This window comes from Boleophthalmus pectinirostris, unplaced genomic scaffold, assembly GCF_026225935.1.
Source record: "Boleophthalmus pectinirostris isolate CB_2022bp ecotype Guang Dong unplaced genomic scaffold, ASM2622593v1 HiC_scaffold_564, whole genome shotgun sequence".
NCBI classification, from domain to species: Eukaryota; Metazoa; Chordata; class Actinopteri; order Gobiiformes; family Gobiidae; genus Boleophthalmus; species Boleophthalmus pectinirostris.
This window is the reverse complement of record NW_026571431.1, coordinates 37,501-49,660: the sequence shown is the minus strand read 5'-3', so window position 1 is coordinate 49,660 and position 12,160 is coordinate 37,501. Positions and strand designations below refer to the sequence as shown.

Genomic DNA, 12,160 nt, shown 5'->3' with positions numbered 1-12,160 from the left:
TGATGTTATCAGCATCTTGGCGCTCCCAGTTTCAGTATTAAGGAATAGACTTGATACCTGGAGATAATAAAATAAAGTACTCTTTATTTAGACAATAGAATGTGATTTTCAACATTAAATCATAGAACTTTCTAGGGCTGAATGATCAGTTGTTTTGGACCGAAAATCGCGATCTCAGACAACACGATTTTGGGAGCGTTAAAGCCCCGTTTTTTTGAAGTGCCCCTAAAGCCGAATTTATGGATTAATGGATCTGTGTTGAGGTCTGTGCGCCGTGAAGTAATCCACCGCCACAATGTGAGGAGGCGAGGATTTAAACCTGGTGTTTAAAGCTTAACATGAACCATCTCCAACGTGATAGAAGGCAGGGTTGGGCGGTATCCAAATTCTGATACCATTAAACCTTCTCAGGATTTTACCGGGATATACGATATTACCATATTACCAAAATGTTTTAATACAACCACACCGCTATACGGTCTCTGCATACGACCTGCAGATTTATAATCTCTGAAAAGTTTCACACGAACCTTGTCCAACGCGATACACGCACAGAACAGACTCACCATCAGCAGAACACCCCTCTGTCATAGAAAGAACACTCATATTCCACTGAGTCGTGTCCTTTAGTCCGACAGAAGATGAACCGCATCCGTGCACAAGGAGCAAGCTGTTTTTATCAGTGATGTACATTTTATGCAAATGAGCCATGTGGTTTTAAATTTCGTTTCTGTAAAAAGTAAACAAATGTGCACCTGAAGCCAAAATGCCGCCAAATTGCAAAATTACTAGTATTTTTTGTGGGGGAGGATCAACTCGCTTGCAGCTGGACTTGCCGTCTTGTCTTGGTCTCCCTTATGAGCGTCACGTGACAACAAAACAAAACTAATCGAACGTTGTCTCCCCGCGCTGTTAAAAGAAACATTATAGACACTATTAGTTTTAAATTGTGATAACATTATATTGAAAATTCAACCACACACAAATTTAGATATCAGTAAATTATAATATTATATTAGGTCCTTATGCTTTGCAGAATTTTTTAAATGACCTTAAGGAAACTGATACCTTTGATACTGCGGGATACTGAAATACCGTGTTCCCGCCCAAGCCTAAAAGAAGCACAGAACAGACTCATCATCAGCAGCACATTCACTCATATTCCACTGAGTCATGTCTTTTAGTCCGACAGAAGCTGAATCAGAGAACAAGGAGAGAGCTGTTTTTTCCACTGCTTATAGTTTATGCAAATTAGTCATGTGGTTTTAAGTTTCATTTCTGTAAAACATAAATAAATGTGCACAAAGCTGCATTAAACACATTATTACTCAGTGTATATTGTAAGAAAGGAAAGCGGAGTACAGGGAATGTCTGTAATGTGGTGGTGGAGAGGACCAATAACAGCCCTTATTGTCTTCCCCTGCTGTCTGCGTCGTTTTTACACGTAGTTAGAAAATTTCTGAGGTGCACGTCGTTCGATGCAGACCCTCTGCACCGTGAGGCAGACGATTTGGACAATAAACTGGGCTTTATGGTCCATGGTTCTATGACTGGCACCAGGAAAGTCATGGGGCAATTGCACTTTTTTTTGTTTAGAGGGCAGTAAGGATATTTTTAGTTTACTTACAAGTCTTGATATTTGCACTTTTGTAGCTACGGCCCAAAATGAAACATTTTTTATGTCCAAAAAGTTGTTTATACATTACATACATTTGCTGTGTGTTTGTATAAATGAGTGTGAATTTAGTTTTCTGGTCCTGTAGCTTTTATTACAGCCATGTGACACAACTACAGTGTGCAGATTGTGAAATAACAGGTTGTACTGAAAAAAAAAGGATGTATAACACTTCATTAGGGGGTAAAAGAGGGAGTTTTAACGCAAAATTAAGAAAAAAAATCATGGTGAGGAGGACAAATGTACGATAAAATTGCTCGTATGTCTGGAAAGGTTAAACATGTGAATGAAACAAAACTCCAGGTCTGTTTGTGAAGAGAAAACATCATAACAGAGATCACAGAAGAGTGTAATACGAATCTTTTAAACTAACCTTGTGACTTTGCGCCTGCAGCGGCTCTCATGGCCTTGAAGAGGAAAAAACGCCTAGAGAAACAGCTGGAGCAGATCGACGGGACGCTCTCTACCATCGAGTTCCAGAGGGAGGCGCTAGAGAACGCCAACACCAACACAGAGGTGCTCAAGAACATGGGCTTTGCTGCCAAGGCCCTCAAACAGGCCCACAACAGCATGTGAGTGACCAAATAATAAATTTTTTTTTATCTTATTTCAGTCCATTAACTGATATTTATTGAAGATATTGTCCAGGGGTTACACAATTAGCAATTTTGGTTGACATATTTTGTCAAATCACAAAAGCTGCAATAATTTAGATCATATCATCATAAAATATCTTGTGTTTTTATAGAAGAATCTTGTTGTACTTGTAGTTTAAACCTCTATAAACAGGTTCTGAAATGGTCCGATAAGGTTCATTTGGTCTTCCGATATTTTATGTTATTAGATTCTTTTTCCAGACCAAGAGTTTGTTTTCATACCTGACAGTTTCGACTGCTCCCTGCGCTCTTCCTCAGAGTCACGTGATGTTGCTGTGACGTGTCAATCAGGTGATTTAAACAGGTTTTGGCGCTGTCTTCCTACCGGTGGAGGCAGGACGACAGCGCCACCTGCAGTCCGACTTCCTCAGGACAGGTATCCCAGGTGTGTGAGAGTAAAAACACCCCCTAGAACAGAATGCATGAAGGAAACCGTGAAGGTGAAACACGAGCAACAAAACACAAAGCAGAAGAGAGACAGCTTAACCACCTACCATCCACCCGCCCGCCGGCGGGCGATTTTCCAATAAAAAATGTTCACTCTGTATATTCACCTTCATTATTGTTTTCACTACTGGCATGCCATACATCGTTTGAAAGCTTAATTTGTCAATAAAACAACCATATCATTCATTTTATGCCGTACAACGAGCCTAAAACGCTATAACTTAAAAATTCACATCATAAACAAAGAATAAGATACGCGTTTCTTACCTTTGAGCCGGTTCTGTCGGTCCAAAACGCGTTCAATCCATGAAAAGTTGTACTCAATAAATCCGTAATAATCCACAGAAAAAGAATATCAAGTTGTTTTTCCAAAAAATAATTCCATGTGGGGGAATAATCCAGAAAATCGGCGTCCGTATGAGTGGATGAATCCGTGAATGAAAATATTATGTCTCTTCTCCGCCTCTTCTCCCGCTCTCACTTCCCTTTCTCTCCCGCTCTTGGGTACGCTTGTTTTCCTCACACTCTTAGCTTCAAAATGAGACCCTCCCCGCTGTTGTCGGTGCCGGGGTTTAGGTGGGACAAGCCGCTGAAGAAGCTAACGCACTCACGTACTTCCTGGCTTTACGCACGCGTCATCAGTTTGTTTACGGGAAATCTCTTCAGTCATTGGATCTTCCAGAAAGTGATTGACATATTGTTTTAGCCTATCACCAGAGCTTTCAAACGGTGGGTGAGACATGCAGATTGTATTGGAAACGGACCCTGTGTTTATAAGTGTAAGAGCGAGGGAGACAGGGAGCAGTGCGAGCGGTGCCATATTGGGCAGATCTTTCAGTTGGAGGACAATTTTGGCTACTTTTAGTTTTTTTTTCTTGAGAAAACATGCCTAAAGCTCAGAAGAATTAGTATTATAATAATAACAATTATTATTATTACTATATTATTATTATTATTTTGGCACAAATTTGGCAATCTTGTGCCGAATTGTCATTTTGTATACACAAAGGCTCACAGCATCAAAACCCTTTGTCCTAGAGATCTGAAATTCTACACAGTTGTTGCCAACAACTTGAACAATGAGTGTAGTGAGTCACAAATGCCTAGCATGAAGTATGCCCAAGCTAAGGCCTTTATTTTTTTCTTTTTTTTTTTCGAAGCAAAAAAAATTTTTTTTTTTTCAATTTTAATTGACTGTACTGTAGGTTAGGCAGCACTCACAGTCTTCATGTACATATCTACTGAAACTAGAAGGCCTAAGCTTTAAAATGGTGCCTCACACAAGCATGTGGGTTCTAAGGTTTTCTTTTAATAAGCTATGGCATTTGGGTATGTCTTACCATTGTGCACACACCAAAATGAGGCGGGTGGCAACAGGTTAAATCGGCCGTTTCTGACGACTGTAAAAGAGAAAACGAAGCAAACGTCACTGGGACAGAGAAAAACAAACACCGTCGCTGGATTTAAGAGGCAATCGAAATACAGAAACATGCTCACAGGACTATAAACCGGGACGAGGGGGCTTTTTTTTACTCTCACACACCTGGGATATTGTCCTGAGGAAGTCGGACTGCAGATGGCGCTGCCTCCATCGGTAGGAAAACCGCGCCAAAACCTGTTTAAATCAGCCGAGCGACACGTCACAACAACATCACGTGACTCTGAGGAAGGCCGAAACTGTCAGGTATGAAAACAAACTATTGATTTGAAAAAAGAACCTAATAACATATGTCCTGAAATGGGATTCTTGTGTCCGTTATCTGGTCATATTTCAGTCAGAGTTCAGACTTTGGAGAAAGAAAAGAAAGAAATTTTATTGTGTTAAAGGCAGTTGGTAAGTAACTGAACACATGTACTTAAATTCTTTATTCTTAATTCTACTTTTGAGTACCTGCCTCCCTGTACAGTTACTTTTTCACTTAGTGGTGTTCAAATTTTCCTTCTACTTAGACATAAATGAATGTGTAACAAACGGTGCATCAAAAAAAGTTACACAGTGCTCCTTTAACGTTGCGGTTTGTGTTTGTTTCACAGGAACGTAGACGATGTTCACGATTTAATGGACGACATCGCAGAACAACAGGAGCTGGCCAACGAGATCTCCACGGCCATCTCCTCCTCCACAGGATTCGGCATGGACATGGACGAGGTGAGACCGGGTTTAGACCGGGTTTAGACCGGGTTTAGACCGAGTTTAGTCCTGGTTTAGTCCTGGTTTAATGGTGGTTTGGTCCTCTGTGTAGTCTTGGTTTAGTCCTGGTTGCGTGCTAGTTGCATGCTGGTTGCGAGCTGGTTTAGCCCTGGTTTAGTCCTGGTTTGGTCCCTGGTTTGGTCCAAGGTTTAGCCCTGGTTTAGCCCTGGTTTGGTTCTTGGTTTGGTTGTGATTTGATCCTCAGTTTGGTCCTGGTTAGTCCTGGTTTAGACATGGTTTAGTGTTGGTTTAGCGCTGGTTTGGTGCTGGTTTAGTGCTCGCTTGGTCCTTGGTTTAGTCTTGGTTTAGTCCTGGATTAACCCTGGTTTATTCCTGGTTTTGCCCTGGTTCAGTCCTGATTTGTCCTCGGTTCGGTCCTCGGTTCGGTCCTCGGTTTAATCTTAGTTTAGTCTTGGTTTAGTGCTGGTTTGGTTTTTGGTTCGATCCTTGGCTTGGTAATGGTTTAGTCCTGGTTTATTCTTGGTTTAGTCCTGGTTTAGTGCTGGTTTAGTGCTGGTTTGGTCGTTGGTTTGGTCCATGGTTTAGTCTTGGTTTAGTTTTGATTTACCCCTGGATTAGCGCTGGTTTAGTCTTTGGTTTGATCCTTGGTTTAGCCCTGGTTTAGTGCTGGTTTTGTCCTTCGTTTAGTCTTGGTTTAGTCCTGGTTTAGACATATTTAGACCTGGTTTTCTTCCTGAGCTCAGAGAAAGTTACAACCAAACTAAGGAACTATCTCCACGGAGACAGATTTTATGCCATACTGTGGAATATTGTAGCCAAAGGAGCAACAAGGAAACCAGCAGCAGAAGGCCAGTTTGCCAGTTCATATTTATTTTTTACCAAATCTCTGAACTTTTTACGGAATCCTATAATCGAATCTCAGTGCTTGTCAGAGAAATTGCATCTGTTGCCCCACAAGTGCCCGTACTTTCAGAATTTGTGTGACCCATTTCAGAACAAATGTGCTGAAAATCTTCTTTGTTAACTCCGTTCCAGGATGAGTTATTGGCTGAACTGGAGGAGCTGGAGCAGGAAGAACTGGACGAGAAAATGCTCAGCGTGGAGGGAACCGGAAAAATGGACCCCCTCCCCAGTGTGCCCACCACCTCACTGCCTTCAGGTGAACCACGCACACACACAACTCCAGACTCGGCGCTAAAAAAGAGAAGGCTAAACCTGTCTAAGTCCCGCTCTAGGTCCCGCTCTAGGTCCCGCTCTAAGTCCCGCTCTAAGTCCCGCTCTAAGTCCCGCTCTAAGTCCCGCTCTAAGTCCCGCTCTAAGTCCCGCTCTAAGTCCCGCTCTAAGTCCCGCTCTAGGTCCCGCTCTAAGGTCCCGCTCTAAGTCCCGCTCTAAGTCCCGCTCTCTAAGTCCCGCTCTAAGTCCCGCTCTAAGTCCCGCTCTAAGTCCCGCTCTAGTCCCGCTCTAGGTCCCGCTCTCTGTCCCGCTCTCTGTCCCGCTCTCGGTCCGCTCTCGGTCCCGCTCTCTCTCGGTCCCGCTCTCGGTCCCGCTCTAAGTCCCGCTCTAGGTCCCGCTCTAGGTCCCGCTCTAGTCCCGCTCCAGGTCCCGCTCCAGGTCCCGCTCCAGGTCCCGCTCAGGTCCCGCTCTAGGTCCCGCTCTAGGTCCCGCTCTAGGTCCCGCTCTAGGTCCCGCTCTCGGTCCCCTCTCGGGTCCCGCTCTCGGTCCCGCTCTAAGGTCCCGCTCCAGGTCCCGCTCTCGGTCCCGCTCCAGGTCCGCTCCAGGTCCCGCTCTAGGTCCCGCTCTAGGTCCCGCTCTAAGTCCCGCTCTAAAGTCCCGCTCTAGGTCCCGCTCTAGTCCCGCTCTAAGTCCCGCTCTAGGTCACGCTCTAGGTCCGCTCTAGGTCCCGCTCTAGGTCCCGCTCTAGGTCCCGCTCTAGGTCCCGCTCTAGGTCCCGCTCTAAGTCCCGCTCTAAGTCCCGCTCTAGGTCCCGCTCTCGGTCCCGCTCTCGGTCCCGCTCTCGGTCCCGCTCTCGGTCCGCTCTCGGTCCCGCTCCAGGTCCCGCTCTAGTCCCGCTCCAGGTCCCGCTCCAGGTCCCGCTCCAGGTCCCGCTCTAGGTCCCGCTCTAGGTCCCGCTCTAAAGTCCCGCTCCCGCTCTAGGTCCCGCTCTAGGTCCCGCTCTAGGTCCCGCTCTCGTCCCGCTCTCGGTCCCGCTCCCGCTCTAAGTCCCGCTCTAGGTCCCGATCCAGGTCCCGCTCTAAGTCCCGCTCTAGTCCCGCTCCAGGTCCCGCTCTAGTCCCGCTCTAGGTCCGCTCTTGGTCCCGCTCTAGGTCCCGCTCCAGGTCCCGCTCTAGGTCCCGCTCTAAGTCCCGCTCTAAGTCCCGCTCTAAGTCCCGCTCTCGGTCCCGCTCTCGGTCCCGCTCTCGGTCCCGCTCTCGGTCCCGCTCTCGGTCCCGCTCTAGGTCCCGCTCTCGGTCCCGCTCTAGGTCCCGCTCTCGGTCCCGCTCTCGGTCCCGCTCTCGGTCCCGCTCTCGGTCCCGCTCTCGGCTCCTCCGCTCTCGGTCTCGGTCTCGCTCTCGGTCCCGCTCTCGTCCCGCTCTCGGTCCCGCTCTCGGTCCCGCTCTCGGTCCCGCTCTCGGGTCCCGCTCTAGGTCCCGCTCTAGGTCCCGCTCTAAGTCCCGCTCTAGGTCCCGCTCTAGGTCCCGCTCTAGTCCCGCTCTCGGTCCCGCTCTAAGTCCCGCTCTAGGTCCCGCTCTAAGTCCCGCTCTAGGTCCCGCTCTAGGTCCCGCTCTCGGTCCCGCTCTAGTCCCGCTCTCTAGGTCCCGCTCTAGGTCCCGCTCTAGGTCCCGCTCTAGGTCCCGCTCTCGGTCCCGCTCTAAGTCCCGCTCTAGGTCCCGCTCTAAGTCCCGCTCTAGGTCCCGCTCTAGGTCCCGCTCTCGGTCCCGCTCTCTCTCCGGTCCCGCTCTAGTCCCGCTCTAGGTCCCGCTCTAGGTCCCGCTCTAGGTCCCGCTCTAGTCCCGCTCTAGGTCCCGCTCTAAGTCCCGCTCTAAGTCCCGCTCTAGGTCCCGCTCTAGGTCCCGCTCTAGGTCCCGCTCTCGGTCCCGCTCTCGGTCCCGCTCTAAGTCCCGCTCTAGGTCCCCTCTCCCGGTCCGCTCTAGGTCCCGCTCTAGGTCCCGCTCTCGCTCCGCTCTCGGTCCCGCTCTAAGTCCCGCTCTAGTCCCGCTCTAGTCCCGCTCTAGGTCCCGCTCTCGGTCCCGCTCTCGGTCCCGCTCTCGGTCCCGCTCTAGGTCCCGCTCTAGGTCCCGCTCTCAGGTCCCGCTCTCCCGCTCCGGTCCCGCTCCCGGTCCCGCTCTCGGTCCCGCTCCCGGTCCCGCTCTCGGTCCGCTCTCGGTCCCGCTCTCGGTCCCGCTCTCGGTCCCGCTCTCGGTCCCGCTCTCGGTCCCGCTCTCGGTCCCGCTCTCGGTCCCGGACCTAATTTAGTCCTGGTTTAGTTCCATTTTTTTTCCATTATTCATTTAAACACAAAATCGAAAACTGAAAAAACAAATCATTATCCGTTTTTTCATTTAGTTTTTTTTTGGATACAAATAATGAAGAAAAGAGTTGTTTTTTTTCGTTTTCTTATTTTTGGTTTTATCTTGAAAAGCAAATGAACGAATGATACACAGAGTATTATAAAATGTCTCACAGTTCACAAGAGTCAGTTTTGTGTAATGTTGAACCTTTAAAACCAAAATAAAACTGTGCATTGTCTTTAATCATTCCCCTGTGTCTTCTCTCTCCTCTCCAGCCAAGGCCTGGTCTGGTTCCGCTCTTAGTCCTGCTCTTAGTCCCGCTCTAGTTCCCGCTCTAGGTCCCGCTCTAGGTCCCGGTCTCGGTCCGGTCTGGTTCCTGCTCTCGGCCCGGTCTGGTTCCTGCTCTCGGTCCCGCTCTCGATCCCGCTCTCGGTCCGGCTCTCGATCCCGCTCTCTCTGGGTCCCGCTCTCGGTCCCGGTCTGGTTCCTGCTCTCGGTCCGGTCTGGGTCCCGCTCTCGGTCCCGCTCTCGGTCCCGCTCTCGGTCCCGCTCTCGGTCCCGCTCTCGATCCCGCTCTCGGTCCGGTCTGGGTCCCGATCTCGGTCCCGATCTCGGCCCCGATCTCGGTCCCGATCTCGGTCCCGATCTCGGCCTCTGTCTCTGTCCCGGTTTGGTTCCTGTCTGGTCCCGGACCTGATTTAGTCCTGGTTTAGTTCCGTTTTTTTTCCATTTTTCATATAAACACAAAATCGAAAACTGAAAAAAAACAAATCGTTATCTGTTTTTTCATTTTAGTTTTGGAGACAAATAATGAAGAAAATTATTGTTTTTTCTTATTTTTGGTTTTATATTGAAAAACAAATAAACGAATGACACACAGATTTTTATAACATGTCTCACAGCTCACAAGAGTCAGTTTTGTGTATTGTTGAACCTTTAAAACCAAAATAAAACTGTGCGTTGTCTTTAATCATTCCTGTGTTTTCTCTCTCCTCTCCAGCCAAGAAGAAGGAGGAAGAGGACGACGAGATGGCGGAGCTGGCTGCCTGGGCGAACTAAACCGCACCACCTCCTCCGGCCTTCTCCACCTTCCAAAAAAAATAAAAACGACAACAACAAAAGTCTCTGGAAGTGGATTCCGCTGCTCAAGAACCACACAGAGGAACCACAAACAGAGGAACCGACACCAGACTGGACGAAGTATGCACCTAACGTCCGATCGATCTCAAAGACTCATCCCCGCATCTCCTTCGACCCGGTCTCACTGCTGCTCACACTCGAAACTCAAAAAAAGGAATAAAAGCTACACCTCACCTCGACTTATGTGCATATTTCGGACAGTTCGGTTTTGAGAAAAGCTAACCGAGCGAAATGTACGGATTGGAAAAAAAAACTACAGATTGCGGCAGTCATTTTCTGCTTCCCGCGTGTGTCTTCTACGAAAAAAAAAAAACGTGACGTGGTTTTTGAAAGATCTTGTGTAACAGCGAAACTTTATAAATAATAAACAGCTTCTCTGATGCGTCGCAATGTATTTGGTAACAAAAGAGGTCACGTTAAAGGCGCACTACGGAGCTTTTCCAGCGCAGTCGGCGTCGCTTTTGTCGTAACGATCTTGCCTTTTTATTCAGAATACCTTGAAAAAATACAAAACATGCATTCTTTCTTACTTACTTACTTACTGTGAGCGGGGTCGCCTCTCCGCAGATCTGACCTGTAATCGGGTCCGGTCGGATACGTTTATTGTCGGGAATGTTACGTAGTGAATCTTTAAAGTGGCCCGATTCGGAGGAGCGGAAAACAAAAACGACGAAATTTCAGCGTGTTCCAGAGAAGAAGAATTAAGATTTTGTTAGATTTTTCGATGTTTTGACGTTTATGCAACCCCAAAATTATTTCTCAAAGCGCTTCTACGTGAGAAATTTCTTCTTCGGATCGCACCGATTGTACTTTTAGGAGCCGTAGTCGTCGTCGTAGTTACCGTGTACATGTACTACAACTCCGCGTACGGTAACTTTTCGCTCTGATTTCTGCTTTTCCAAATCGGTAACGCGTTGACAACCACATCTTGGAGTGTACATAGTTTTTTACTTGTTTAAAAGTTATTACTAAATCGTCAAAAAAACGTTAACAAGGATTAGTCACTACAATGGCGCCATCTAGTGGTAGTGCGGTATAGTTAAAAATACAAAAAAACGATGTAAAAATGTTTCAATTTTGTACACCAATTGTAACTTGTCTTAAATTAGCTGATATATACCGGCGTTTTTGGATTCATAATTAATTAAAATCATGAATATTTAGTCCATTTTATGACAGATTTACACTGAAAAACGATTGAAAATGATTGAGGTCGCCACTACAGCCTTGAAAAACGAGATTTCACATCCCCCTCGTGCAACAATCTCACGCACAGGCTCGTGTTAAGTTTCACACTCGTCTAACACACGATATTTATTAATGTGACAGTTGTTACCAAATAGATTGTAAAGTAAGAGAAGGTTCGTGGAGTTTTGGGAGGTTGCGTGAAACTGAATGAGTGACATTTTCAGCCTTTTGGACACTGAGACCTCGGTTCAACATGTAGTCCACTTTTTACTTTGAATCTTCTGACTGTAGCATCAAGACCAATAGGATTTACACACACATATGTTATGCTGGTTTATGAGAAAATAAATAAAACTTGTGCTACAATTTTTCGACTTCTTGTTGTTATTGTCGGGAATATGAAGAAAACTGTCGCAATTAGTTTTAGATTTAGTTCAGTGTCGTTAAAGGAAGTGTGTAAGATTTTAAATTATTTGAGGTAGAGATGTTCAATCCGTGTATCATTCGTTCATTTGTTTTTCAAAATAAAACCGAAAACTAAAAAACAACCATTTTTTAAAAAATTATTTGGCTCCAAAACCAAAATGGAAAAAAACTGATAACTGTTCGGGATTCTGAGATCGGGACCAGACCAGGACTGAAACCGGGATCTGGTTTAGTCCTGGTTCAGTGCTGGTTCAGTCCTAGTCCTGGTCCCGGCCTCAGTCCCGTTCTCAATCCTGGTTTGGTCCTGGTCTGGTCCCAGTCTCAATCCTGGTCTCAGTCCTGATCAGTCTATGCGGGCGCACCTGCGGGCCTGTCCCGGTCCTCCTGGTTTAGACCTGGTTTAGTACTGGTTCAGTTCTGGTTCAGTCCGAGTCCTGGTCCTGGTCCCGGCCTCAGTCCCGGTCTCAGTCCCGGTTTGGTCCTGGTCTGGTCCCAGTCTGGTTCCAGTTTCAGTCCTGATCAGTCTATGCGGGCGCACCTCCGAGCCCGTCCCGACACTCCTGGTTTAGACCTGGTCACGAAAACGGGAAACGGCCGTTATCTGTTTTTTAAATTTTGGATTTGGAGACAAATAGTGAAGAAAACATTTTTTTTTCCGTTTTATTATTTTTGGTTTTATATTGAAAAACAAATGAACAAATGATACACAGATTCTAAACAATTGGTTTGTGCATCAGCCATGAAAAAACTCATCGGTCGATCTCTCGTTCATCTGCTGAGAATATGTAAATCGTGATGTGAATCGTGTCGTCCATCTGCAGGTTCAGTTGTGATTAGTGTATTACCGTTTTCAAACTGTAGTTGCACAGGGTAAACAGCAGGTGGCGAACATGTACTAGAATTTGATTGTGTTATAATTTCAGATGAAAGTGCATGAATGGGACTTAACTGCAGCTGCAAGAATCTG

General features: G+C 46.7%; 1 protein-coding gene across 1 annotated transcript; it reads left to right on the top strand.

The window, feature by feature from the left end:
• The first annotated feature begins 2,044 nt into the window (after positions 1 to 2,044).
• LOC110165877 (charged multivesicular body protein 4b-like) lies at positions 2,045 to 11,133 on the top strand. The gene is made up of 4 exons (XM_055163182.1): positions 2,045 to 2,247; positions 4,813 to 4,927; positions 5,966 to 6,089; positions 9,440 to 11,133. The coding sequence occupies exons 1-4, from the start codon at positions 2,078 to 2,080 to the stop codon at positions 9,496 to 9,498; spliced, it is 468 nt and encodes a 155-aa protein (XP_055019157.1). The 5' UTR covers positions 2,045 to 2,077; the 3' UTR covers positions 9,499 to 11,133.
• The last annotated feature ends 1,027 nt before the right edge of the window (positions 11,134 to 12,160 follow it).

Bases quoted from the DNA above. Each gene is read 5' to 3' on its own strand.
- LOC110165877 (XM_055163182.1), top strand. From the start codon at position 2,078: ATGGCCTTGAAGAGGAAAAAACGCCTAGAGAAACAGCTGGAGCAGATC. The intron at 2,248-4,812 runs GTGAGTGACCAA...TTTGTTTCACAG, and splicing joins AAACAGGCCCACAACAGCAT to GAACGTAGACGATGTTCACG. The intron at 4,928-5,965 runs GTGAGACCGGGT...ACTCCGTTCCAG, and splicing joins TCGGCATGGACATGGACGAG to GATGAGTTATTGGCTGAACT.